This window comes from Panicum virgatum, chromosome 5N, assembly GCF_016808335.1.
Source record: "Panicum virgatum strain AP13 chromosome 5N, P.virgatum_v5, whole genome shotgun sequence".
In the NCBI taxonomy this organism is placed as follows: domain Eukaryota; kingdom Viridiplantae; phylum Streptophyta; class Magnoliopsida; order Poales; family Poaceae; genus Panicum; species Panicum virgatum.
In genome coordinates this window covers 50164692-50190779 of record NC_053149.1, presented here as the reverse complement: position 1 = coordinate 50190779, position 26088 = coordinate 50164692, and the positions used below count along the sequence as shown (strand labels likewise).

The window sequence follows — 26088 nt, the reverse complement described above, 5'->3', positions numbered from 1 at the left end:
TGCTAGCCTGCTAGGCCCTGCTTGCATTGCGTTTGTGTGCTTCACCTAAAGCATCTGGCTCGTGATAGGCTTTTCTGACGGGACCAGCTCTCTCTCCCCGCGCAACCAATGTTGCCGTGTTTACCGTTTGGAAACAGTGATCTGAAAGACGTGGTGGGCGATGGCAACACAACCGCTCAAAGGTAGGTTGCATGACGGCGGCTGAAACCAACAAGACTCCCAGGGTCCAACCGATAATCACCGTCGAAGTCATCACAATGCATGTCTAACGGTCACCGCGGCAAGGCGCCAACACCACGCTCTGGGCCACCAGGGTCCAGGGGGATGTACCGCGCTGGCGAAGTGGCGAGCCGCGAGCGTACCGCGAGGGTATTCCAAATTCATTGCATTTTGACATGCACAAGCCTGATGGCTGAGACGTATGCTCCGAGGCATTTACTGCAACAGGAATACATCTAATTTAAGCCAGAACTTTTCTCCTTCCATCCCTTCTAACAATAGTAATTTTTTTCCAAAGTTATAACAATATAGATACTATAAAGCAGCTACTCTAGCAACAGCAGAGAGCCAACCTAGTGTTAGAATTATATCCAACATTTTGATGTCCAATTCCTTGATAACAACCCTTGCAACGCGGGCAAGTATACCATCACCATGACTTTGCACCCTTCTCTTCAGTTCCATACTTTCAAACATGACTTTGCACACTAGCAAAAATATCCAATCTCAGGCGATAAGAATGTACCCTTCATCCGAGGCTGCAGACGAACTCAGTGATGTACCATGCCGGCTAAGACCTTCCCTGACCTTGCCGTGCTGCTCTGCTTCATGCTGGAACATGGACACCAGCTGCTGTAGCTCCAGCTTCCTCACCTTCACCTTCTCACTGTTAACTGGGTTCTGTAATCCGAGATACAGCATTCCCACGCCGATTAGGATGACTCCAAGAAAGAAGAGAAGCCCTGTAAACAAACCGAATGCATAGGGTGTATTCTGTGCTCCTGGTATGCCATCAACGTTGATCCCAAAGAGTCCCGTGATTATGGATAAAACCATGCCACCGCCTCCGAAAATAGCCAAATTGTGGGTGACACGGAGACTTCTATCCTGGAAAATGGTAAAATTTGGCAATCCCACCGATAGATATGTTAACACTGTCACGGTAAATTTTTCGCAAAAAAAAAAAACTGTCACGGTAAATGTAAAAACGCTCTGCCTTTTGAACAGAAGTGTAGCAGAACCATTCGAACCTGTAACCATGCACGAACAGTGCTTTGCATAACATCCTGAATAGTGAACAGGCGTCCACGCACAGCTTCCTGCTCTTCCAACATGTTCCTTGTACACTTTCTGATACTCTCTAAGATAGCTCTTGTGGCGTTACCCCTCAAATGTCTGAGAAGCTCATCTACGATTTCTTCCCTTGCATGGAGTGACCATTTAACCCTGATTACCTAACACAGGGATGTTTTATGTTCTTATATGTTCTGGCTCGTTAAATATGATCAAATGAATAATAACATTCAAGAAAGTTGTGTGCGGAAACCTTAAGAGCTTCATTATGGATTACAAAAGTATACAGATGCTTAATCTGCTAATTATAAATTTAGTTTCCTCTAATGAAACAGTGTCACAGAAAAGAGTAAGACTGGCAACAAAATGGGAAACACATTACATAGCTAATACATCATTGAAAGTTGAAACACAGGCTGGGAGTAAGGACAAAGTACTGTAATGCATAATATCAACAGAACAACCAGGATTTAGCTGTTATGAATAGCACTTGTATTCATCATGAGGGCTCTAGGCCCGAATATATACATGTACAGATATTAGGAAATATGCATAAAGCCCCTTATACAATGGGGAAACTACAAGATATACATATACATCTAACACCCCCCCCCCCTCAAAACTCAAGGTGGATCAACAACACTGAGTTTGGAGAGATAGAACATGTGCTGAACTCTGGTCTGTGCCTTCGTAAAGAAATCTACCAACTGAACCTCTGAAGGCACATACTGAAGAGTAATAACATCATCATGTACTTGTGCTCGTGTATATGAAGCATCAACACCAATGTGTTTAGTAAACTCATGCTTCACCGTATCACGAGCAATGCTGATGGCACCTGTACTGTCAGACAAAAGAGGAGTCGGCCCAGAAACAGAAACACCAAAATCCTCAAGCAACCACTGCAGCCAAGTAACCTCTGCTGTCACAAGAGCCATAGCTCACAACTCAGCCTCTGCACTTGAACGAGAAACTACTATTTGCTTCTTAGTCTTCCAAGCAATAAGAGAACCACCAAGAAAAACACAGTAAGCAGAAAGAGATCGACGATCAGAGGAATCACTAGCCCAAGTAGCATCAGAATATGCCTGAAGCTGTAAAGAGCTGAAGCGCAGAAAGAACAAGCAACGAGATATGGTCCCACAAAGATAACGTAGAACACGAAGAAGATGACTATAGTGAAGCTGAGTGGGAGCAGACACAAACTGACTTAGGATATGTACAGCATATGAGATGTCAGGACAAGTAAAACCAAAATAGACAAGACTCCCAACAGTATGACGATAACGAGTGGGATCTGCAAGAAGCTCCCCATCAGTGACACAAAGATGAACATTAAGTTCCATGGGAGTCTCTACAGTACGATGGTCAGTGAGAGAAGCACGATCAAGAAGATCCTGAATGTACTTTTCTTGAGACAGATAAAAACCCTGAGGTGTGGAAGAAACCTCGATCCCAAGAAAGTAACGAAGAGGACCTAGATCAGACATAAGAAACTGCTCACTGAGACGTGCCTTCACAAAGGCAATAAACTGAGGATCATCTCCTGTGATGATCATGTCATCAACATAAAGAAGGAGAAGGGTCCGACCACGAGAGGAAGTGTGAACGAATAGCACAGGATCATGAGTATTGGCAGAAAAGCCAGCAGCAGTGACCACAGAGGCAAAACGCTGGAACCAAGCATGAGGAGCTTGCTTGAGGCCATAAAGCGAGCGGCGAAGACGACAGACCATACCCTCAGGCACCGAATACACAGGTGGTGGCTGCATATACACTTCCTCACGGAGTTCACCGTTAAGAAATGCATTCTTCACATCAAGCTGAGATATAGACCACTCACAAATAGAAGCCACAGTAAGAAGAGTGCGGACCGTAGTCATATGAGCCACAGGTGCAAAAGTCTCATCATAGTCCCGACCATGCTCTTGCTGAAAACCACACACTACAAGACGAGCTTTGTAGCGCTCAAGAGAACCATCAGAACGGGTCTTAACCTTGTAAACCCATTTGCAAGTGATAGGACGGACATGTGCAGGAATAGGAACAAGATCCCATGTGCCAGTGCGCTCAAGAGCAGCAATCTCCTCTGTCATAGCATGCTGCCATTCCGGATGATGAATGGCATCACGATAAGAAGTAGCTCAGAAAGAACAGTACCAGCAAAGCCAAGCCTATCTGGAGGCCGAATCGACTTCCGATCATGAAAAGCATATCGTGCTATGTTGTTGTTGTTGTTGTGTATAGGTACTAGGAAATATGCACAAAGCCCCTTATACAATGGGGAAACTACAAGATATACATATACATCTAACATTAGCCATTGCTATTCGATAAAATAGGATTTCGGAACTGATGGCAATGTGATGACTAGGAAATGAGGTATTCAGGTTTCAATCAGGCAGATGCAACAAGCCATATCATGATAAACCTGAGACCCTTTGAAGCCATTCTACCGAACAAATGTTATTGTAGACTGACTATTTTTATAGTCAATGAAATGATGATATATATGTGGTGCTGCCAACAAAGAAGATTACTACTTGACTAGTCAACTAGTTCTAGTGTGCGATTCCCTAGGAGCAGCTATATTACCCGATCCTCTTTTTATAATATTGTTTAAAAAATAGTACAATCACATCAATCACTCTAGAAAATGTGGAATGAGAAAATTTTCAACAAGAATTTGTTAGTAGAAACAATATTAAAAAAAGAAAATCAGCACAACATGCTTACCTGTGTTGCTAACCTTCTGATTTCCTGATTCAGTATTATGCTAACAAGATTTAGATCTTCATGATTTCTCCTGTGAATTTGACATTTTAAACATGTAATGCATTCAACTGCTAACTTGATGTGATGAAATCATCTCTGTATTAAAGCATTAATTCAAACAAAAATGTTCTGATAGTTGAGACATTCCCACAGTGTTCTTACCTATTCACAAATTTCAGTTCAATTTCATCTGCCTCCCCAAAGATATATTTCCGGAATAATCTGCAGTAATAATGCAACAGCAACTATTAATATTATTTGTTGCAGGAAATAACAGTATTTAGATGTAATAAGGAATAGAGTTCTACTACCTACTGTTGAAACATCAATGAGCAAAGATGAAAAGGAAATTTATATTTGTGAATTTCACCTATCATCCCAACGTGAAAGACGGTTGACCAAATGAGCAATTACTTCATGCACTGATCTAGGTGTTTGGCCTCCACCAGCAAGAAGCAACTCCTGGACAGATTTTTGTAAGCATATATTAAGCTGGAAGCTTAGAGACTAGAAATTTCGAGTTGGTACCTGCACTTCAGTCACTCCTAACACATTTATATTGGATGAATGACCTTTGACATGCATTGCTGTTACAAGAAAATTTTGAGCTTGCCAAGACCGAAGCACAATGGGTATATCGTCCTCTTCTTTATTTGGATCTCCAACCGACTGACCAAGAAGCTCAAATAACAGTCCTCCTGCAACTCTTACTGGGACCTGAAAAGCTAACGGAAAATTATATGATAAATATGATATGCACAGCACATTAACACAGTAGGAATATTTCTTCTAACACTGACATATGACAAAGTCGATAGATGTACTGCAAAACAGTCAGCACTGCCATGGTTCAATAAACTAATAATTTGGGGATCTGCAATTATAATATAAAAATAAGGATTTTTTTACTAGAAGGTACATATCTGCCTCCATCTTCAGTCAATCACTCAATCTATATAAGTATCAGATGTAGAAATAATACTCGAAGGCAAAACAATTTGGTGATGAATTGGCAAGTATATAAAAGACAACTGATCCACTCATTTAATCAGGAGCAAAATCCAGCAACTTGTGAAAAAAAAGAAAGGTACATTATGTTGTTACGTCACAGATGATTTAACCATTCAATTAGGGTGTATCTGATACATCGCCACATAATCTAGAGTGAAAAAGGTGGATGATAAATTACTATGCAATGGGGGCAGCCACAGACAATCACAGTTAGCATATAAAAAAAACCTGATAGTTTAGTTTTTTGCGCATTTGTAATCCTGTAACTCCCCAGTGGCTGGGGCAGTGGTGTGTGTCTTGGGTGCGTAGTGGTGTGTGTTGTACGGCCATTTTGGCCTTTTCCTTCTTAATGCAATGATATGCAGCTCTCCTGCATATTCGAGAATAACAAAAATCTGATAGCCAGAATATTGACAAAGAGTAGAGTTTTCTTGGGCATAAACAGATGGCAATATGTACATTACGAATAGTGAATGCAGAGTCTATTTCTCATTAGTTCAGGAAATATAGGTGACTAGATTCACTAGAAACTCAAAGCAATGACATCAAAGAACCCAAGTATACTTACATCACATAAAAATTTCAGGTAGAGAGAGTTACATGCACTACAGATTCAAGGTAATGAATTGCAAAACATTTAAAAGCCACACATGGTTATAGGTATCTTAATTATTAAACAGAAGAGAATCAGAAAGAAAACCTCGTAGAGAAGGTACTTCATCCGGTCGCTTATCAGTTTGCTCTCATCTCTGAGCGCAGTTCTGATGGCCGGATGCATCCAGTGAGCGCTATTCAACCATGCATCGATTGAGGGATGGCCCGCGATGACATGGCACCACCAAGTAGGGCCCCCAGGACGCTGCCAGTATGGAGCTGCAAGATCAGCCACGGTGTAATCATCCTCACTATCACTGAACTCCATCAACTCATTCTCCCAGCTGGAGTCTGATTGAACCCTCTGGACCAGTTCGGCGATCCTACTCCATCCAATGGGCACCCATTTGTGATCCAAAATCTCCCCAGCATAAACTGGCCTGTCTTTGGGAACTGAAGGATCATTATAGAATTCAGCCTGACGGGGGTTCTCCAACACAATGCTCTGATCCACTTTTGGAGCTATCATAGGGTGCCCATTCCTTCTCAGGTGCTTCCTCGTGTACATAGTGGATCCTTTCTCCTGCACTTGCTCAATCATTGGCCATGATTTGCGATGAACAGGCTTCCTGGGACCTTTGATCAACTCAAATGCGCAGATGAGCCCATCCGTCCAGAGCTCACTCCCTGGAACGGGCTCTTTCCCCAAACTGGGCTTGGTAACACCGTCTTGCTCCTTGGACACGTCGCTGACCTGAGGCGGCAGCTGCTCCTCAGCGCCACTCATCTTCTCATCAACTTATATCTATCTGCGCGTGAAAACAAATTAAAATCATTAGGCAATTGAGTCTACACTGAGTAATGAATATGAGTGTTCTCTTCAAACACAAAGTAGCTTATTGGGAAATGGGATTCAGAGAGTTGAAAAACTGTTCCAAGGAATCCGGGATGAAGTAGCAAATGTTAGTGGGAAAAGAGGACCGTATTATCCTATACTGAACACTAAAACTACAATTTTATCATCATATAATGACCCTTATGATGGCAAAACGAAGCAGAATAAACTTTTTTATGAGCATAAATACAAATTAGACAAGGTTTATGAGTTGTAACAAGAAAAGCAAATCAGGGCCGCAAGCCTACTGCCCTGTTTGATTCCGCTTTTCTGGATCTCGCTTGTCTGAGATAAGCCAGCTGTCTGAAGAATCGGTTATCTACATAAGTTGGATGTTTGGCAATCCTAATTATTTTGTGTGTATGAATTGAGTGGTAAAATGTCTGAAATGCCCCTGAGGCTGGTGATATCTCGTTTTTTTTGCTGAAGACAAGTAGAATTCAATAGTTCTTATGTTTTTGAGTATCTTGACTACATAATTATATTACAAAATATACATTAATATCACAAATATACCAAAAGATATACAAGCACAAATTTCTAAATTCCGAGATGGATAGAACTAAATCACGGAACTATAGCGGTAGCGATAGCATCACATGATGCACCTATATCGACGTCATCTCCAGTAGCACTCCAATCATCTGTGGTATGTTGAGTTGGATGAGGACTATCATCTTGAACATCTGATTCAAAATCCGAATCTTCAAAGACATCACCCCTAATGAAAATTAGTCGATCATCCACTACTTCATACTAATAGCAAGAGAAGGAGGGATACTTACAGCTCTGAATGCCAAAAGGGGATGCAGCGGACAGCAATGCAGATGCAGCAGGGGCGGAGAGGGCAGGGCCTGCAGCAGGGAGATGGAACGGCCTGCAGGGGCGGCGGGACAGGGTACAGGGGGGCACGACGGGGGCAGACGGCAGGAGCATAGCCCTGGGCGGTGCAGGGAGCGGCCAGGGGCTGGGGAGCCAGTTGCAGGGGCGGTGCAGGGTGAGGAACGGGCAGTACGAGGCCGCGGGAGACGGTACGGGCAGCGGCGGCGCGGGGCGACGCGATTCGTGCGGGCGGCGCACAGCACGGGAATCGGTGGCAGGCGGCGGGTGTGGAGGGAGAGGAGGCCGCGATTCGGAACACAGCGCCGGGCCGCAGCCACCGCACGCTGCGGCTGCGTCCTGAGCACGCACGAGTACAGTGAGTTAGCTCCGCAGAGGAGAACAGCGAGAGAGGAGCTTCCGAGGCGGCGGAGGCCGAGCCGCTGAGGGATCAGGGGTGGGGGGCGGAGGCAGTTACCGGAGGAAGAGACGACGGGTCGACGGCAAGGGCGGTGGTGGACGCTTCCAGAATTAGATGCGGGTCGCTGTCGTCGTCCTCTCTAGTCGACGTCGTCGTGTCTCTCCTCTTTTTTTTTTTTTGAGTAGGCCACTGGCCACCACCCCACCGGCCCACCGCCACGGGCCTCTCTCCTCGCTTCGGATCTGATGCCGTTGCGAGCGGCGTCGGCCGTGGCGGGAGTGCCTCACGAGGTCATCCGACGTCTCAGATCAAACGAAGGCTCGCCTACTCGTGTCAACGTCTAGTCCACGGGAGTGCGGCCGAATCAATTGAACGGCTTCGGCGGGGACTGGCTGGGACGAGCTTTTTTCTGATTTAGCACTTCAAATGTAGGGCTTCTCTTTTCAAAAAAAAAGGTTGGACTTCTCCAATTTACCATTGCTAACAATGGATTCGTCAATTTAACCACGGTAAAATATTGCCCCTTTGCTTATCTAGCCACTTTGGCCCGGTTTACCCTTGACCTCGCCCGTCATATACCCTTCTTCCTCACCTCCTCCAACCCATGGCACACATGCGCAGGCCCGGCCTCCATGGCACACACGAGGCAGTGGCAGCGGCGCTCGACCTCAACCCTCGTGAGCCTCTTCGGCTGCTCCCCGTACGCCGCCCGCTGCCCAGCGGTTTGGCTGGCCCAAGGTTGCGGGCGAGCGCCAGCGAGAGCACAATGGGGATGTATATGCTCCAACCCCCATATCGCCATGGCTCCGTTAAGCTCCAACCAGACCGACTGAAACGTAGGTTGTCGTTGCGCACGAGCACCCGAGCAGAGACTATGGCCGAGGGCACATCATCCATGCCGGCAAGCGACTTTGGGCGGCGGGGCGACAGCGGGCTCGCGGGGGAGCGGCGGCGAGGCGGGCTCGCGGATGAGCGGCGGTCGGGCGACGGCGAGCTCGCAGATTAGCAAACTTTAGGTTGTCGTCGCGCACGCGTACCCGAGCAAGGACCTTGGCCGAGGGCTCATCATCCTTGCCAGCGAGCGACAGCGGGCTCGTGGGGGAGAGGCGGCGGGGCGACAAAAGGCTCGCGGATGAGCAGCGGCCGGGTGACGGCAGGCTTGTTGGGTGAGGCGATGGATGGCTTGAGGCAGAGCGCGTGGCTGAATGTGGCCATGTAGGGAAGAAGGATATGATGGGTGGGACAGGGGTAAACAGGTCATAATGGATAGATAAGCAAAGCGACCATATTTGAAGCGGGTTGTCCCTTGGAGCTTGCAAACAATGGTATCGGAAAACCAATGTTTGAAGTGCTAATCCGTAAAAAGCTGGGCATCGACGTCAAGGCCAACAGCCCTGGCGTGGCGTGCCGCAGAACCTGCCGCGGCGCCTCCTCTCCATGACCAGCGACGCGCTAGGCTCTCCAGCGTACCCGCGCGCCGTGCACGGGTTCTTCGCCACCGCCCAAGTTCTCTAGGTCAACGGTCACGGGACTCGAGGGGAAAAGGGCCCACAGCGCATGATGGCCGACAAGCGACCACATCAGCAAGTCAGACAAATTTTACCATCAGGGTTAACCGACAGGTACAGACCATTAGCTATTCACAGGTGGTGTTGGTTTAACCCCAGATCGATGGCCTCGTTTGATGAGGTCTTTGTGTTCTCCACTTCTACACGGCGCTGTGGCACCAGCAAATTGAAGGTCGTGCTCACTGCGCAGAGGCTTGTTGACACATGAATACGCAGCTTATGGTATCAGCGCGCCAAGGAGAGACCGTTGTACAGTCAGGTTGGGCAGCATTTCTGTTCCATCATTCTACCGTGTTGGGCCAGCTAACCCTGCAAAAGAGAGGTATTCCAAAAAGATTTACAACAGCAAATTGGCAATTAGGGTAACATCCAAGCAACAGGCATGCATAAGAAGACGCCAAGATGCAGTTAGTGCAAAACCATATGATGCCACCATTTCTGCAAAGGCGCCCTTGACGGTGTGAGCAGTTCTCCATGAACAACCACTCTGTGCATCTCTTATTTTTCTTTTTTGAGAGTTCATTGTCTAAATCTAAACCTCTATGCACAGCCCTAAGAACCAAGCATGAAGCAGCAAAATAAAGCTTTCTTACCTTCTGAGAACCTTCAGAATAAAATGCTTCACTCAGCTTAGGTCTTTAAATCGGCAACGTGAAAGGTAATCTCTCGCTTCATTGAAATCTGTCACAAAAAGAAAATCAGCTACCGAAAACTACATTGCATGCTTTAATTGTCACAAAAAAAATGGGTGATCTCAAATACTACCAGGAAGACGATTGTAATCTGGTTCTATTCCATTTCCATTGATGTCCTTGTGGTTTGGTGTAACATACTTGCCAATCGTGACGACAATACCAGAACCATCATGAAGTTCAAAAACAGATTGGATTAAGCCCTGCAACACCCCAGACATAGAGTTACCATACAAAAAAGGGGCATAGCATAATCCTGTCGATTCCAGAAAAAACAGCATCATAGTATTCCCCTCTCCCCCCATTTGGGTGGTTCAAACCTTGCCAAAAGTCTTTTCGCCAACAAGAACAGCTTTGCAATTGTCATGAAGTGCTGAAGCAACCTAGAAAATTGTTTGGTATCTCGATGAGCTTTGATTATTCGCCATTCAATTACTATCAGTGGGAGAAAATGTTTACTTACTATTTCACTAGCACTTGCTGTCCTATTATTCACCAGTAACTGTCACAAAATGTAGGTAAATATATGAGAAATAGAATCGGAAGTCTAATGATAATCTGATTATATGCAGACAATTAAAATATGACATGGTTCAAAAAAATATATGATATATTTTTTAACTTGAGGTTGCTATAACAGATAATCTGAATAGTATCATTTCTAGGACAAGCCAATCAAAAAGTGTAAAATCAGAAGAACCATGGGCCATGGACATGAACAAATGCTCTAAACGTTGATGTTTCTCTCAATATCAATTTGAGTAAGTTAAATGTCCAAATTGCATCAATGGACTTAACAATTTTCATGTGGCTCTTCACACTTTTCTGTTGAACATTTTAACACAACAGTGTAAAACTAGCATTTGTTTTCTATTTCTTAGCATTATTGCTGCTTGAAGTCCTAAATAGTTCTATCACCCTATCATAAACAAACCATAATGGGAGTAGAAATCATAGGTCCACTTTCAGCAACAATTGTGTTCTGGACTTGATGATCCCGGCCAGCAGTATAAATGACCTGAAGAACATAGGGAAATGAATTGTTTGCCTCAAAAAATCAGTTCATAATATGTACGACAAATTAGCAATGTTTCGAGCAATCAAATCACCAAAGAACAAATTTGTTAGTAAGCATCTTTGCACTGAAATTTGGAGAAACTGGTTCGTTCAAAAAAAAAACATTTGGAGAAACTGACTAATTGTTCATGAAGCTAAGGTTTAACTTAGATGGATATTTGAAAATTCATGGAATCTAAGAAATTTGAGAAAAATGTACTGTTGCTTTGACGGATTCTTTCTATAGGCATTGGAGAGTAGTTTTCATGGAACAGTAAGTAACCTCACCATTTGGGATCAAAAGTGAAACAAAAGAAAAAGAAATGCACAAATTTTAATAATGGTTACAGAAAACAACTGAAGTAGCAATACCGCATCCTTACCGTGTCTCCTTTATTGAGAAAGAGCTTTGCAGTCTCTATTCCAGCCTTCAAAACGTAAATAAAATAAAAGCTTCGTAAACATCATGCCATAAGCTCATAGCCATATGCAAACAAACTAAGTCTTGCTAGTTTCTTTCATAATGCGTAACCATAAACATCAAATTGCTTTGAGAAGCTTGTGATTCATGAACATATTGAGACAAAAAGCCCGACGAACCTAGGAGGAACTAGGTGACATTGTAAATAAGAAGAAATAGACACATGAATTCGAGTCGAAGAGACTCGAATCTGGGTGTTAGAGATGTACACCCATATCTTTGACTAGGCTAAGCTCTTTACCATAGAAGAAAGAAATATTATCCCTCACGAACATCATGCAAGTCTAGGAGATCAAAAACAGGCATAGCATGATATATGCTTGGGAAGAAACGGGATGGCATACTTGAACTAGCCCACCAAGATTGTCCCTCAAATCCAGAACGAAATAGGTGGCACCTGAATTCTGTAGACGTTTTAGCGCTGCAAGAGACAACATAAGTTAAATGGACATACATGCCATGCCCCAACTGTTGTCGTAAAAAAAAAGGATATCTACAATCGAGATTATTATTTATTAATATTGCAATACAAAAACACATTAACTTTGAAGATGCATAACAAGGAGATTGCTAATATTACAACATAAAAAGCACATGAACTTCAAAGATGCATAACAAGAGAAATAACATCCTTGATGCACATTCAGTTTGTAGAACGGGAAGCAATATTTGAAGTTTTCTGGATGCTTACAGAACTGAATCAGGATGAGAGGTATATGTTTAGATATACATTTATCAGTTTAGACATTTAAAAGATTGACCACAACAGCAGATGTCCCCTTGGCTTTGTCTTAGGAGAGGGGAGCCAATGACATGCAAGCAGGTAGGTTCATAGTTTAGACATAAGAATTAAACTATATAGAAATCAGAAACAGAACAATGACAGAAACTATTGCATCCAGAATATGCAGGAAAAAATGACAGATGATAAGGTTAACAAACCAGCAACACACCACTAACCAAATCTTTCTTGGCCACTGCATTGAACTCTTTAATGCGAATATATCCAACAGATGAATCATCGTTCTCTCTTTTCTCCAAATGATAGAAAACTGGAGTTCGAGCAACCAGTTGTCTCTGCACCTTCATTGACTCAACAGGACCACAATCACCATGCTTCACCTAGAGATGACATAAGAAAGACTACAATAGTGAGATAATGGGTACAAAGAGATCCGGGCATAACCCAGATACAAATATTTATTTAGACTGTCCATTACCTTAATAGTAACAAATGTCTCCTTTGGACCTTGCAGCATGGATGAAGTATCAAATGCAGATTTACCCCTTACATCAATGCCATTGACTGATAAAAGCTCATCACCCTGATATTAGATAAAAGAACTTAAATGGATTAGTTAATTTGTTCACCTTATCCAAACGTAAGAAGTGTATTAGTTAACTGATACACGCACAGCCACAATGATCGGAAAAGTAGATACATCCAAGCATTTGATACCCTACTATATTACAGGCAGTCCAAACAAGACACGAACATACCAAACAAGAGTGCCCTGTGATAATAATATTATCAATAACAACCTACTCTAAGAAAGTGCAGGTTTAAACTAAAGACTGAGAACAGGAGAAACAAAACTGTCCCAAAGCTTCGAAGTTGCAACATTTGTAATTTTAGCAACGAACAAAAACATCATGAGCTGAAAATATTCAGTGTAGCTCATTCAACTCCTTAGACTACTACATAGACAGAGAGTCCTCTTTTCTAGCTTCATCGCAAACCTTTTTTTCTCATATAATGCAGAGGTAGACATGTGTCACCTTCTTTGATCAGTTGGGCATCTCATTTTAGAGTGTAGTGGAATGTTGCTCATATCCAATTATGTTAATAAACGGAATGTGCAGTTTTATTTATAGATATTATGAAGTTTGAGTGGTTCACTACGTCAACGTATTACATCAAGGTTCATTAGCACAATTGCAGAACAAACAAACTTCACTAGTTCTATATGAATAGTGGTGAAAGCAATTTTCTCATCAGCACGTACAGGACAAACATACACTAGGTTAAGAGGATTATACGTATATTTGATACCTGTCTAACACCAGCAGAGTAAGCAGGCCCATCTAATAGCAGCCCTAATACCATCAACTTGAAGGAGCCATTGCCATCAGGAATCTCCCTCAAGTTTAATCCAATCCCGGTCATGTCATATTTTGACATCTTTGAGAACTTCAGCAGATTGATTAAACATATGCAAAATAACATCAGAACTGCAATTACAATCAGAACATGTATTCACCACAAATATCCGAGACAAGTAAAGGCATCAAGACTTAACTTTATCGTATGACCTCACTGTGAAAGCAAATTAATAAGGAATAGGGCATAGCAAGATAGCAACATTGTTGGAACTTGGAAGAGAGATTAACAGTACTCCAGAGGGTTAAGTAACCATTTCCACATATATAGTGCTACATATTACAATACAACAGTTTTCCCAATCCAAAAAAAAATGTCAACTATTTATATGCTACACCCAATAGCCAATTTTCCTTTTCAAAATATTATTTATGTTAGTTTCAGCACCTATAATTGGTCTTGAGAAAGAAGGAAATGGAATCAGCTCAGTACGTTGAACAAGAAAAATGTCAAGCCCGTATAACCAACAGCACTCCAAACTTACTTCTGAGGGAGATAGAAACCTTGTATAAGGATCACCGAGGCTCGCTAGCATTTTCTGAATGATATCATGGGCTCTAGCACGGGATTTGATTGTGCCTTGGAGAATATCCTGCTTCCTTTGCTTCAGTGGGTCAGAATCAACTATCAAATTAGGAAGACAGTGTGCCAAGTGCTAACTGCTATAGTAATTAACAGGTAAAATGAGCATTCTGACTTCAAAGTCCGTAGAGACTTGAAGCTACGCAGCTGAGCCACTTGATACACCACACTCGTGATCACATTGCCGCAAGTCAACTCACCATCCACATCTCTGGCGACCACGGGCGGCTCCCGGCGTCGGGGAGGAAGCTCTCGTTGACCACCTCCCACGCCTCCTCCACGAGCTGCTCGTTCGTCACCGCCTCGCCCCTCACCTCCTCCACCACCGCCGCGACCCCGTCCCGGCACACCTCGACGGGCTGCGCCACAACCGCGCCCACGGCGTCGCCGGTGAGGAGCGAGAGGGAGACGGCGGCCGCCGCCGCCGCCGCGCGGAGGGCGTCGGGGAACGGCAGCGCGCACGGCGGCGGCCTGGGCCCGCGGCCGGGGCCGGGGCCGGAGCTCGCTCGCGCCTGCGGCGCCGGCGGCGCGGAGGAGAGTGGCCGCATGGCGGTGCGGCTCTGGTGCTGTAGCCTGTAGGCGAGGGAGTAGAGCCTCCGGTTATTAGTGGTGGGGGGTTTGCAGTTGCAGTGGATGATGATGGCTGGTTGGGCAGCAGAATCCTTAGCGGTGAGCGCCAGTCGGCCAGTCCATGGGCCATGGGTGAGGTTCGTGGAAGGGGAATTTTTTGCTGCTCTTTTGCCCTTTTCTTTTCCACAAGAATTATTTATGCTTTATTCTTCCCTTCCCACTTTTTTTGTGCAACTTCCCTTCCCACTTTTTCATCAGTATGCAAACGGCCGATTCAACTTGTGAGCCATCGAGTTTGTGTGCATCTGCATGACCGTATTCATTCTGTTCGTTGTCTTTGTTTGCCGCACAATCTCGGTTTTGTTGAGAGGGACGGTTTCACATTTGGGACCATTTTAATTTCATTTTATCTTTTCCTCAAAAAGAATCGTTTGTGTCTTGATTTCTTGCATGAACAAATGAACTGTTCTGGATGATCTGTTCTATGTGATAATTTTGCTAACAGTATGTATTCGCTTGACAGATAATGTTGCTTTAATTTACATTTTATACACTTCAATTGTCTTATTTTTGTTATGCAGATAGGTTCACCGTATTGTTTTTTTTTTGAAGGGAAGGGGACTTATATTAAATCTTGACAAAGTACATTCCAAAATATACATGAAAAAATCTGAGGTAAAAAAAACATAAAATTCTATCCAGATTCCCCCATCGTCTTCTTCCCCAATGGCTTCCCTCGAATGTCGAAACCAAAGTGCACTCCTCGTGCCGATTCTAATGATCAACCCCAAAATATTGGAAATGCCGTAAGATCCAACGCTTCGAGACCAGTCCAAAACGCATCTAAATCGCTAAAAGAATATCGGCGATTGCATCATTGGGTATAGCATAGGATGCAGATTTATCACCTTCAAATCTTGATTTCCTCTCCGTGACCATCGACGATGAGATCAATGACCCGGAGACGTTGTATTCGTAGGGGTTCCAGAAGGACCCCTCCCCTTGCAGATAGAGGCCACAAATTGGCCGCCTGCCAATGAAATCGATGCTTGTAACGACGATCTTGTTGTAGCAATTACTAAAGCAATTGCTGAACACACAAACTCGATCGGAAGTCATCTGATTGCATCGGAAGATTATTTAAACTCAAACCCTAAAATACTAGAAATTTGCGGGGAAAAGGAAAAGAATGGGTCCCCTCCCCTTCTCTTCTCCGGACGAACCGGAGAAGAAGAAGGAGAGGGACCCTAGATGCGACGGAGATGGCAGCGACAGCGACAGCGGGAGCGGTGGCTCTCTCCTATGGCGAGGGCGGCGGTTTTCGAACGAGTACCCGGTTAGGTTTCAGGTTCACCGTATTGTTGAGAAGAGTAATTCCATGTTCAGATATTACTCGCAAGTATCACAACCCCAATTTCCTTCATAATAAGAAACCAACCCTTTCAGAACATTGGAAGCAATATGTAATTGGAGCAATTAACCATGAATGCTTACATTTAGCGTTCTAGTTACTAACTTTTTATTTGTTTGTATGAAAATGTATTGTTCTTAAAACAATTAAAATGAGCCTTGTGCGCATATTATCATAATGTTCAGTTGCTACGGACTAGACAATACAAACCTAGTCATTGGAGGTGCATTATTGGAAAAGGCGATGAAAGGATTTTTGTTCTAATTCACCAAATCATCTTAGCCGTTAGTACATTAATATCGCATAGCTTATTCTAATGATACTACAAACGATGCTACGTAAAGGATATTTATAACTTGCACGATACCACTTTGGGTAAAAGTTCAAGTACTAAGTTCATAAAAAGTGAAGTGATCGTTCCATGTTGGACGGATGAAAAAAATAGCGAAGGACAAATTCAAAATCAAGTGCTCGCCTCTTCACAAGAACATACACCCAAAGAACACACTCCCAGTAGAAAATTAACACGACGAGAGCAAAAACACTCAAAACACAAGCCGATTATCTCCTAGGAAAAAGGAAGAGGTCGAAACTCTTTTTTTTTTGACAGAGCGTTTTTTTTGAGAGAGCAAGAAGAGGTCGAAACTCGAAAGAGCCCAAAGAGAGACGGGAGACTCTTAACTAAATCCGGAAACACCAGGCGAACTTGCCCTACGGGGCGTGCAGATCTACACTCACTGCCGCCTAAATTCCTTTCCGGTGAAAACCCACGAAACCAAACGAAAAAGAGGAAAGGCTGTGTTTAGTTCCCCTTAACTCCTTCAAATTTTCCAAACTTTCCATCATATCAAAATCACATCGAAATATTAAATATAACAAATGACTCATGCATGAAGTAATAAATGTAGGTAAATAAAAAAAACTAATTACATAGTTTTGATGTACGTTGCGAGACGAATCTTTTGAACCTAGTTAGCCTATGATAGGACAATATTTACCACATACAAACAAAAAGTGCTACAGTGCTTTTCGCAAACACTTTTCGCATACTTTTTCAATTAAACACATACAAAGAATGATACAGTGTTCACATCGCAAACACACTTCCAACGCGTCACACTGCCACGCACGCACGAAAGGCCCAATACATCTCATCCCTGACATTGACGAGGTGTCCCCCCACGTCGGCCCGTTCGAGGATAACCCCATCTGCCACGCCGGTGAGGGGAATGGATGACACGTGGGGTCAGGGGATAATAGCCCCACATGCTAGCCTCGGGGCGGACTTTTCCTGTCCTTAGCCGTGTTTGGTCAGGCTTCTGAAAATTTTCCGGCCTTTTAACTACTAATTAGAGGTATTAGATGAAATCTAATTATGAAATAATCTTCACAATTATGGTACCGTAGCATGTGTTATAGCTAATAAGGTCTTTAACCGCATAATTAGAAGATGATTTGTAGATGGTTACTATAGCACAACTGTAGCCAATTATGATGGAACTTGGCTCATTAAATTCGTCTCGAAAAATTACACTCATCCATAAAAAAGTTTCGTAAATAAATTTCATTTAATACTTCGTAAATAAATTTTGTTTATTACTTTATGCATGCATTTGTTTTTTACGAGAAGTTTTACCAAACACGGCACTTGTTTGCGAGGGTTCACCACTCCAGGGCAGGGAATCACGTGCATGTTACACCTACGTGACCCGATGCACCCCCCGAAGCGCGGAGACCACGTATGGGCCCGGAGGAAGGTGGGCCCATGGAGTCAGCGTGACGTGTCGACGTGCGACCTGAGGGGATCAACGTCTCCACGTCAAGTGTGCTCGGGGTGGATAGAGAGGAATGGAGGTGGGGGGAGGGAGGTTAAGCGCGGACAAAAGCTGGAAATTATTTTTAATCCGTTTTTTCCCGGCTGCAGCGCATCGCGGTATATAAAGGCAGGCGAGGGCGAGACAGGGAGGGTTTTGGAATTTGGCCGCCGTTTGCGTTTCGTGGGTGGGAGCAGCAGGCGCAGAAGCGGACGCGGAAGCAGCCAGCCCAGGCCCGAGCCGAAGCGGGGAGGCGACGCCGCCGCGCTGCCACTCGCCCTCCCGGGCCAGCGATTCGCCGCCTCGCGGGAGCCAGTTTGGCGGCGGCGGAGGCGGGCGGGAGTTCCCCGGCGAGGGGTTCCGGCGGCGAGGATGAGCGGCGGCGGCGGAGGGGGAGCGAGGGGGTCGGCGGGGCCGGTGCCGGCGTCCGCGAGGAAGCTGGTGCAGGGGCTGAAAGAGATCGTGAACCGCCCCGACGCGGAGATCTACGCTGCGCTGCGGGAGTGCGGCATGGACCCCGACGAGGCGGTCAGCCGCCTCCTGTCCCAAGGTCCCATCTCTCACCGCTCCCCTTTCCCTCGATGTTTCGTGTGGCTTTGTTCGGTCTGTACTGCTTTACCGGAGGGTGTGTGCCTGCGTGGTTGGATTGGATAACTGAGGGCTGGGGAGTGTTGGGATATGACTTATTAGGAATCGTGCCTCTTTTTTTGTTCCGCTTTGGGGATTTGCGGTGATTTGTTACTGCTCTGCTGGAGTTCGGTGGTGAATGTGCTGTACGCTAGTGGCAGTCTGCAGGATATGCTAGAGTTGTTTTGCTTGGATTTGTTATTCGGTTTTGTAATTTTTCCAATTCATGACTTCGGGTTTGGAGCTTTTGGATTTGTTTGCTGCGTGAAAGTTTGGTGCCGTTCCAAGTGCTTTTTTTTTTCTGATTTCTAGGTCGCGAGAACTGTTGGAAATAGAGTTATTCCTTCTGGGTCTCTAAGGAGAAGCACATGGTGTTTCTATGCACGAATTGGAACGAAGCGAAACAGTTCCATCCTGTTATTGCCCGGTCCCTTTTTAGTTTCACAGAGGCGCAGTAGATATGGATCTGTCAGATGTTTGCTAAGGAAAATGGATATGTTTATTTTTTTATCTCTGAATTTTGGTGCTAAAAATGGATTATATTGACAGAAGAATGAATGACATGCAAACCTTTAGTGGATGCAAACAGGTGAGCTCAGTTGGTAAGAAGGCAAATAAAGGCATAGCTGTCCACTGAATTGAGTGGAAGTCTGGAAGATGCAATACCTCTTTTGTTTGGGTCTTAAGTTCTATCGGAACTAGATTTATGGGTCACTAACAATCTAAAGCTTTGTTGGCTTAGGACTTAGGGTTGGATAAAGTTAGGATGACAATTCTCAGTTTTCTCGAACCTCCGATTATGAAAGATAGGGGTGACTTTAATCTTGGATCTTTGATGTTTGAACTGTACCGTCTGATTTCTTTCATCTCTGGCAGAATTTAGACGAGCTGGTGTAGTGTAGACTCTGTTTGCTTTTGAATGATGATGATTGCTGGTATTCTTGTGATCTACTTGTGCTTCTACATGCCATAAGTATGGTATCACCGTATCAGATATCACTCTGCCTTTATACATGAGCGTAACCTTGTCAGGCAGAACCGTAATTATGAATATTATGTAAGTGTCTTAGTTGCTTCAGAGATTTGGTCTTTTGTTACTTTGTTTGGTACTAAAAGGCCAAAAGATATTTATGGTTTGACATTCATATTTCGCATTCTTTTTGAGGCTGATGAAACAAATGATCTGCATTAACATGTGTTGGCACTTTTGATGCCAGATCCAACTTTATTCTATAATTTCTCGAGCTTATGAGAATGAACGAAAATATTGAGTGGAAGCTGGAATATTATCATATTGAACGTTTGAGTAACTGCTTACTTGAACCTTTATATGTTGTTCCACCTTTTACTTTTGATGATTGATACTCACATTATTTTCATGCAACTGAGGGTCTGATTTATCTACTGGGGAAGGTCTGCCATTTTTATTGCAAAAGATTAGTAGCTACCATAATTTCTTAAACACTTATTCCTCTGTGACCAATCCCAACATATGCGGTAAGTTGCAAAATAAATTATAGAACCTCATCTAAACAAATACAAATATTTGATTTACACAAACAACTTTCCAAACTGTTCTGGCACAATTCATATTAAATAATTTTGGGATGCTGGCATTTTAGATGGAAAGACCTTATGCTTCTGTTTATGTAATGGACATTGGCAATGTATTTCTAGATTAAGCATCAATTTTGTTGACAATGTTAAATTGTTTTATTGTTATTTCATGTTTCCAGCTGTCCTCTTGTATATGGTTCTCACATATTGCAGATCTTTCTCCAGATACTTTCCAAGAGGTAAAGAGCAAGCGTGATAAGAAAAAGGAGGTCAGTTGAGTTTGAGCATTATTTCTATGTGCCTGATGTTCTTGGTAATTTGAGCTCACCTGATAGCCAACTTTTATTCAGTGCTTGAAACTTGTACCCTTTTTGTTTTTTTCCTTTTAGAAGAATCAATAGGGTCATCTCTGACTGTGCTCGTAAAAGCTTGTATATAATCTTCTCTTGCACATATTGTTATGTTTCATTGGATATGTAGAATCAATAACAACTATTTGATATATGAGATATTTAGTTTCTTGATTTGTGATTGATCTTTCTGTGTTAAAAGCTTACATATGCAAACTCACTCTCTTGATATATTACTGTCTCTGGCTTTAGTATTGATATCTTACATTAGAGTATACTGGATTTTCTCATAGGTTAAAGAAATGCCAGAACCAAGATCTCGAGGAGCAAGTAACTCAAACAGTCGAGGCACTAGAGGTGGTTCAGACCGTGCTGGACGAAGCAGTTCAATTCAGTCTGGATCCAGTGGCACTGGTAGGATTTTTTCGCCCAAAGTTTGTATTCATGAGCTTTTAAATTTGGTCACTCAGTTTCATGTTTTTCATTTACACAACCAGATTATATGGCATCAAGATCATCGATATTGGGGCCTGCTGTGGCAGCATCCAATTCAACTCAGAAGCAAACAGTTCCAAGGTAACAAATATTCTGGAACTGGAGGTTTCAGGTAGAGCTGGTTGTTTTCTATGTATTACAGATATCTAATCTGTTTGCTTTTCATTTTTGTAGTTTGTCTGCAAACAAAGATGTGGTTCCTAATGGATCAGTTGGAGCAGCACAATCATCATCTGGATTTCCGAACGCTTGGTGTGGGGTGCCAGGTCAGATGTCAATGGCGGATGTTGTGAAAATGGGTAGACCTCAAGTAAGGTCTTCTGGCAAGATGGCAACAACAGACATATCATACGCTGGTCAAACCCCATCTTTGTCTAGCTCTGTAAACCAGAACTCAAAACATTGTGCAAGCACAGCCCTGCCGACAGCGTTTGACCAGGGATTTCCTGCTCTCCCAGACCCTATTCCTCAGAATGTGAATTTTAGTCACGCTTCTGCTGAAAGCAACCAAATGCATCAGAATGATTGGTTTCCACAGGATGAGCCACCATCGAGAAGTCAATCAAAAGGCATTGAGACATCTGGTGGCACATCAGTATCAGTTACACCATTTGACTCATCGGTGGTTGTTGTTGATGCTGCTTACTCGCAAGAAAATTCTCACACAGAAGAGAACAGCTCAACTAAACCAGCAATATCTTCTGAGAGGCACTTGGAAATCCTTGAGGAGAAGAATCAATTCAATGATGGATTATTACAGAACTCAACTACGTACCAGGCTCAAGTGCATTCAGATGTTGATAATGAAGGTTTGTATCTGCCAAATGAACATACATCCCTTTCCTGTAATGGAATTTAGGAGCTCTTTATTTCTGTCTGCCTTAGCACACAACACATTTATACTAACATGATCTATAAGACAGATAAAGGAATACCATCTATTGTTTTTGTAAGGCCCATAATTCAAGTGTTGAAAGGAGTTACCTTTGCATTAGAAACCCAAATTGGCACGTCATATAATTTCACATTTTTTCCTTGTCCCTTATAGTACCTCATAGCGCCAGTGTATGCTAGCAATGAGAACACAAACATTGATGAGTCATTTTAAACTTAGCACATCAACAATGCCAGATGTAACGAGCACATTGTTTTTTATTTAGAAGCAGCATTCCTTCTCATGACTAAATAAGCAGCAATGGTAATATAGTAGCATTGAACATACATGAATCATCACAATTCACATCAAGACCAAGATTGTTGCATTAGTATTGACGGTCTGAAAGGTGGGAAGTTGAGATTTAGAACTTGTAGAAGGGTTTGTGTTGAGCCTTAAATAGATATGTTTAAGAAGAACAGTTTTCAGCAATATAATTGTTTGGAAGGATTCACACAATTTTAGATAACTAGAGCTGACCTCTGAAAGTCTGAATATGCTTTTTTTCTTCCTATTTTTTCTTTTTCTTGCAGCCGTGGTTTCCAATCTTGATGCAGAATCAGCTGCGGCAAACTTTCAGCATCTAAGCCTACAGGATGACGATTTAGTTGCAACTAAGTCTACTGAAGATAATCCTGCGGTCATACTACCTGATCATCTACAAGCAGCAAATGCAGACTGTGCACACTTGAGCTTTGGTAGTTTTGAATCAGGTGCCTTTTCTGGCTTGCTTTCATCGAAGGTACCTAAAAGCAGTTTGGAGGAGGAGGTGCCTATTCCAGATGAATCCCCATCAGTTAACGAAATAGATGTTAGGTGAAAACTTTCTCCTAAAACCTTTCAGTTGATTACATGAAGTGCCCCTCTTCTGATGAGGTTGTTATTTACAGGAATCAAGATTACTATGACAACGGTGCTCTAAATCCTCCAGCAAATGAGGATGTTGAAACTGTTGAGACCAGAATTGATACTAACCTGGAAACTATTGATGGACCATCAGTTTCAGAGCCTGATGTACTGAGGCAGGGTGCCCTAGATGTGCCTGGTCTTCAATATAATCTGCCATCGGTATCAAGTCATGCATATTCAAACACAACACAGCCAAGTGCAATGGATGATACACAAGGAAACACTCAACCACAACATCTTTCCCCCTTTTCAAGCTTACTGGTACATCTTCCTTTTTGTCACAGAGATAGGCTGACTGTCAGTTCTAATTCTGAAATAAAAGAGCTAGAAACTTAACTTTTCACACAAGCACTTGTCTAGTCTCAGATCCTGTGGGGCAGTTAGGCATGAAGTTATTTGGCTGAGAACCTGTAGTGCACCCAGGAATGAAGCTGTTTAGCCTATATGAGATGCAACAGCATCCAGTTCTGAATTTTATGTCGTCTTAATAATTGAAGGATGTAGCTAGTTTGATTTCAAATTTTAATGCATTGAATAATATTAATATCGCAAAATGCATCATTGCCTTCTTAAAGTTATATGGTCAGGATGTTTATGTTTTGTTCTCCATTGGATGTTGCTTTGTCAAAATTGTTTTACCTTTTGCCTCTTCGGTGCTTAAATGCCCTAACGTGTATTTTGTACTCTCTCCGTTTCAAATTGTAGGTCGTTTTTGCAAATCTAGATACATAATTTTTGCTATGCACCTAGATAAATGCTGTCTAGATACATAACAAAAACTATGCATCTAGATTTACCAAAACGACCTACAATTTGGAATGGAGGGAGTATGTTACAACATGAAGTTGAATTAAAACTTTATCATATTCCGTACAGTGTAATGGGATACCATTTATTCTTTTATTCTTTCTTGGCAATTTTCATGCTGTTATCTTTTCCCTCTTGTAATCCTTATATTTGTTCTTCTAATATCATTTTGCAGCAACCCAATAACTTGTTGGGGTCAAACCTTGCTCCTCTTCGCGACTTCGACTTTTCACAGTTGCTTCAAACACAGTCAGCTACAAAATATAACCCACCTGTTGCACCTAGTAATTTGTCTGGAATCTCCATGCAAGAGGTAATTTAAAATTTTGACATATTTCTGTATTCGTTATCCGTTATTTTGCAAGTACAATAGAACATATGGTGTGTGCTTTTGACATGTTTCTGTAATTTTTTATTATTTTTTATGTATGCTCCAAATGTCCAATTGATAAGAAGCGATTAAGATCTGAACTCATTAAAAAGATCTGTTGTGAGTTTGTGACCCCACTTTTAAAATGGAGTGTCTATTCAAGTTCTGACAAAAGATGATGTGAGTTTGTGACCCCACTTTTACAATGGAGTACTGTTCAAGTTCTGATGATTTGATTACTTTTAGCTATTAATTCAATTGTGTCACCTATTCATACTTGCAGAGATGAATCACATGACCAAAAAAAAGTAACTTAGGCAATGCAAGTTTGTAGTGTGTATAGAATGAATCATGCCTATGTAGAGTCTTTCGGTTTGTATTTTTGAGATAGCTCGGGCTAGGCTCATTTTATCACTGTGTTGTAATGTGGTATTGACGTTGATGTGCTGCCATTTCAATATTTTCTCTCTTGTTATCACTTTTCACTTTTCTTGAACTTTCTCCAGACCTTGAAACAAGGAGGCTTCCCCAACACTCAGTCTACGCAACATGTTCCTAGTACGAGCATCCCATCAGGGCTTCCTGTCCCGCAGCAACTGCCTGTACATCCATATTCTCAGCCAACTCTACCCCTTGGGCCCTTTGCCAGTCTGGTTGGCTATCCGTATATGCCTCAGAATTACTTCGTACCATCAGCAGCCTTCCAGCAAGCGTACTCCAGTAATGGACCTTTCCATCAGTCTGCTGCTCCTGTGCCTGGAGCTGGAATGAAGTATTCAATGCCACAATACAAGAGCAGCCCTCCTGCTTCGAGCCTACCACAGCCATCATCACTCTCTGGTTATGCTAATAGTATTCCTAGAAATTTTAGCCTAAATCAGGGTGCTCCCTCTGCGCCCACAAGTTTGGGGTTTGATGAAGGTTTAGGGACACAATTCAAAGATCCCAATCATTATGCGGCGCTACAGCAGGTAATAAAATACTGCATGCCATTGATCTTCCGGTGTCCTTGATTGGATGTGTAGCCTTGTTTGACTGTATCGCACTTCGCACTTCTGTTTTTATTCTTCGATTTGGATGTTTCATTCATTCTGAATGGTGCATTTTTCATTTCAGAGTGATAACTCGGCAATGTGGCTTCATGGAGCTGCCGGTTCTAGAGCAGCGGTTCCACCTGGCAACTTCTACGGTTTCCAGGGACAGAGTCAGCAGGGTGGCTTCCGCCAGGCACAGCAACCCTCTCAATACGGTGGTCTTGGGTACCCGAGCTTCTACCAGTCGCAGGCCGGTCTGCCACAGGAGCACCCCCAGAACCCCACTGAGGGAAGCCTGAACAATTCCCAGGCGGCACCGGCCCAACCATCGCACCAGCTCTGGCAGCACAGCTACTAGACACCTGTGCTCTCGTGGGAGAAGCCTCTCTACACTGCCAGGTTATCTGCAAGCCTTGGCATGCCGCGCCGTGAAGTGAGCAGACTATCTGAGCTGATGTCTCGAGCGCTGCTGAGCAGAGGATGATCCATCCAACAGCGTCGAAGTGTGTTTTTTCTTTTCCTTTTTTGCCAGTTGTTGCGTGTGTTTTTTAGACTAATTTCAGCTGCCGTGTTTTTTTTTTTTACTTTGATAGTGAGTGATGTTGCAGAGGTGCTATCTTGTAACGGTAAAGTCCTAACTCATCTAACAGATCTGCTTCTCATACCTTGTGATGTGCCATTTTTGTCCCCTCACCTGCAGATAATCTTGAACTTCATGGATGCCCATAAGTCACAATCAGGGTCAGTGTGTTTTCGTCGCTCTATCGTTTAGCTCAGCCCCAACTGTGATTAGTGACTACTCGTACACGCGACTCAACAGGTAGTCAGGCTGTTTTTTCCGTACTATTATAGATTATGCTCA

The 26088-nt window shown here is 43.2% G+C and overlaps 3 protein-coding genes across 7 annotated transcripts; 1 reads left to right on the top strand and 2 right to left on the bottom strand.

Moving 5' to 3' along the window:
• Positions 1-438: 438 nt before the first annotated feature.
• On the bottom strand, positions 439-8018 carry LOC120673823. 4 transcript variants are annotated; one of them, XM_039954842.1, is made up of 9 exons: positions 7866-8009; positions 7354-7747; positions 5780-6482; positions 4597-4785; positions 4439-4530; positions 4231-4290; positions 4030-4099; positions 1251-1454; positions 439-1107 (listed from the first exon to the last, which is right to left on the bottom strand). In XM_039954842.1, exons 3-9 carry the CDS (start codon positions 6458-6460, stop codon positions 727-729), a joined length of 1677 nt encoding a protein of 558 aa, XP_039810776.1. In that variant the 5' UTR covers positions 6461-6482; positions 7354-7747; positions 7866-8009; the 3' UTR covers positions 439-726. The 4 variants fall into 4 exon arrangements, with proteins under 4 accessions (XP_039810776.1, XP_039810777.1, XP_039810775.1 ...); XM_039954843.1 differs by lacking the exon at positions 7354-7747 and having other exon boundaries at positions 7866-8018; XM_039954841.1 differs by having other exon boundaries at positions 7354-8006.
• A 1348-nt stretch (positions 8019-9366) lies between these two features.
• Positions 9367-14972, bottom strand: LOC120673826 (carboxyl-terminal-processing peptidase 1, chloroplastic-like). The gene is made up of 13 exons (XM_039954846.1): positions 14549-14972; positions 14251-14370; positions 13659-13796; positions 12826-12930; positions 12559-12727; positions 11950-12026; positions 11508-11552; positions 11003-11086; positions 10532-10570; positions 10389-10451; positions 10142-10271; positions 9970-10057; positions 9367-9685 (listed from the first exon to the last, which is right to left on the bottom strand). Exons 1-12 carry the CDS (start codon positions 14894-14896, stop codon positions 10002-10004), a joined length of 1374 nt encoding a protein of 457 aa, XP_039810780.1. The 5' UTR covers positions 14897-14972; the 3' UTR covers positions 9367-9685; positions 9970-10001.
• A 3314-nt stretch (positions 14973-18286) lies between these two features.
• LOC120676272 lies at positions 18287-25915 on the top strand. 2 transcript variants are annotated; one of them, XM_039957505.1, is made up of 10 exons: positions 18287-18693; positions 20553-20596; positions 20971-21091; positions 21175-21253; positions 21347-21981; positions 22640-22922; positions 22997-23276; positions 23998-24135; positions 24699-25163; positions 25309-25915. In XM_039957505.1, exons 1-10 carry the CDS (start codon positions 18516-18518, stop codon positions 25582-25584), a joined length of 2499 nt encoding a protein of 832 aa, XP_039813439.1. In that variant the 5' UTR covers positions 18287-18515; the 3' UTR covers positions 25585-25915. The 2 variants fall into 2 exon arrangements, with proteins under 2 accessions (XP_039813439.1, XP_039813438.1); XM_039957504.1 differs by having other exon boundaries at positions 18302-18693; positions 20541-20596.
• The last annotated feature ends 173 nt before the right edge of the window (positions 25916-26088 follow it).

Coding starts and splice junctions, on each gene's coding strand:
- LOC120673823 (XM_039954843.1), bottom strand. CDS start 6,460: ATGAGTGGCGCTGAGGAGCAGCTGCCGCCTCAGGTCAGCGACGTGTCC. Junction 4,786..5,779: donor TGAAGTACCTTCTCTACGAG/GTTTTCTTTCTG, acceptor TTAGCTTTTCAG/GTCCCAGTAAGAGTTGCAGG. Junction 1,108..1,250: donor CTGTTCGTGCATGGTTACAG/GTTCGAATGGTT, acceptor ACCATTTTCCAG/GATAGAAGTCTCCGTGTCAC.
- LOC120673826 (XM_039954846.1), bottom strand. CDS start 14,896: ATGCGGCCACTCTCCTCCGCGCCGCCGGCGCCGCAGGCGCGAGCGAGC. Junction 14,371..14,548: donor GGTCGCCAGAGATGTGGATG/GTGAGTTGACTT, acceptor GACCCACTGAAG/CAAAGGAAGCAGGATATTCT. Junction 10,272..10,388: donor GCGAAAAGACTTTTGGCAAG/GTTTGAACCACC, acceptor GGGGTGTTGCAG/GGCTTAATCCAATCTGTTTT.
- LOC120676272 (XM_039957504.1), top strand. CDS start 18,516: ATGAGCGGCGGCGGCGGAGGGGGAGCGAGGGGGTCGGCGGGGCCGGTG. Junction 20,597..20,970: donor AGCGTGATAAGAAAAAGGAG/GTCAGTTGAGTT, acceptor ATTTTCTCATAG/GTTAAAGAAATGCCAGAACC. Junction 21,254..21,346: donor CAGAAGCAAACAGTTCCAAG/GTAACAAATATT, acceptor TCATTTTTGTAG/TTTGTCTGCAAACAAAGATG.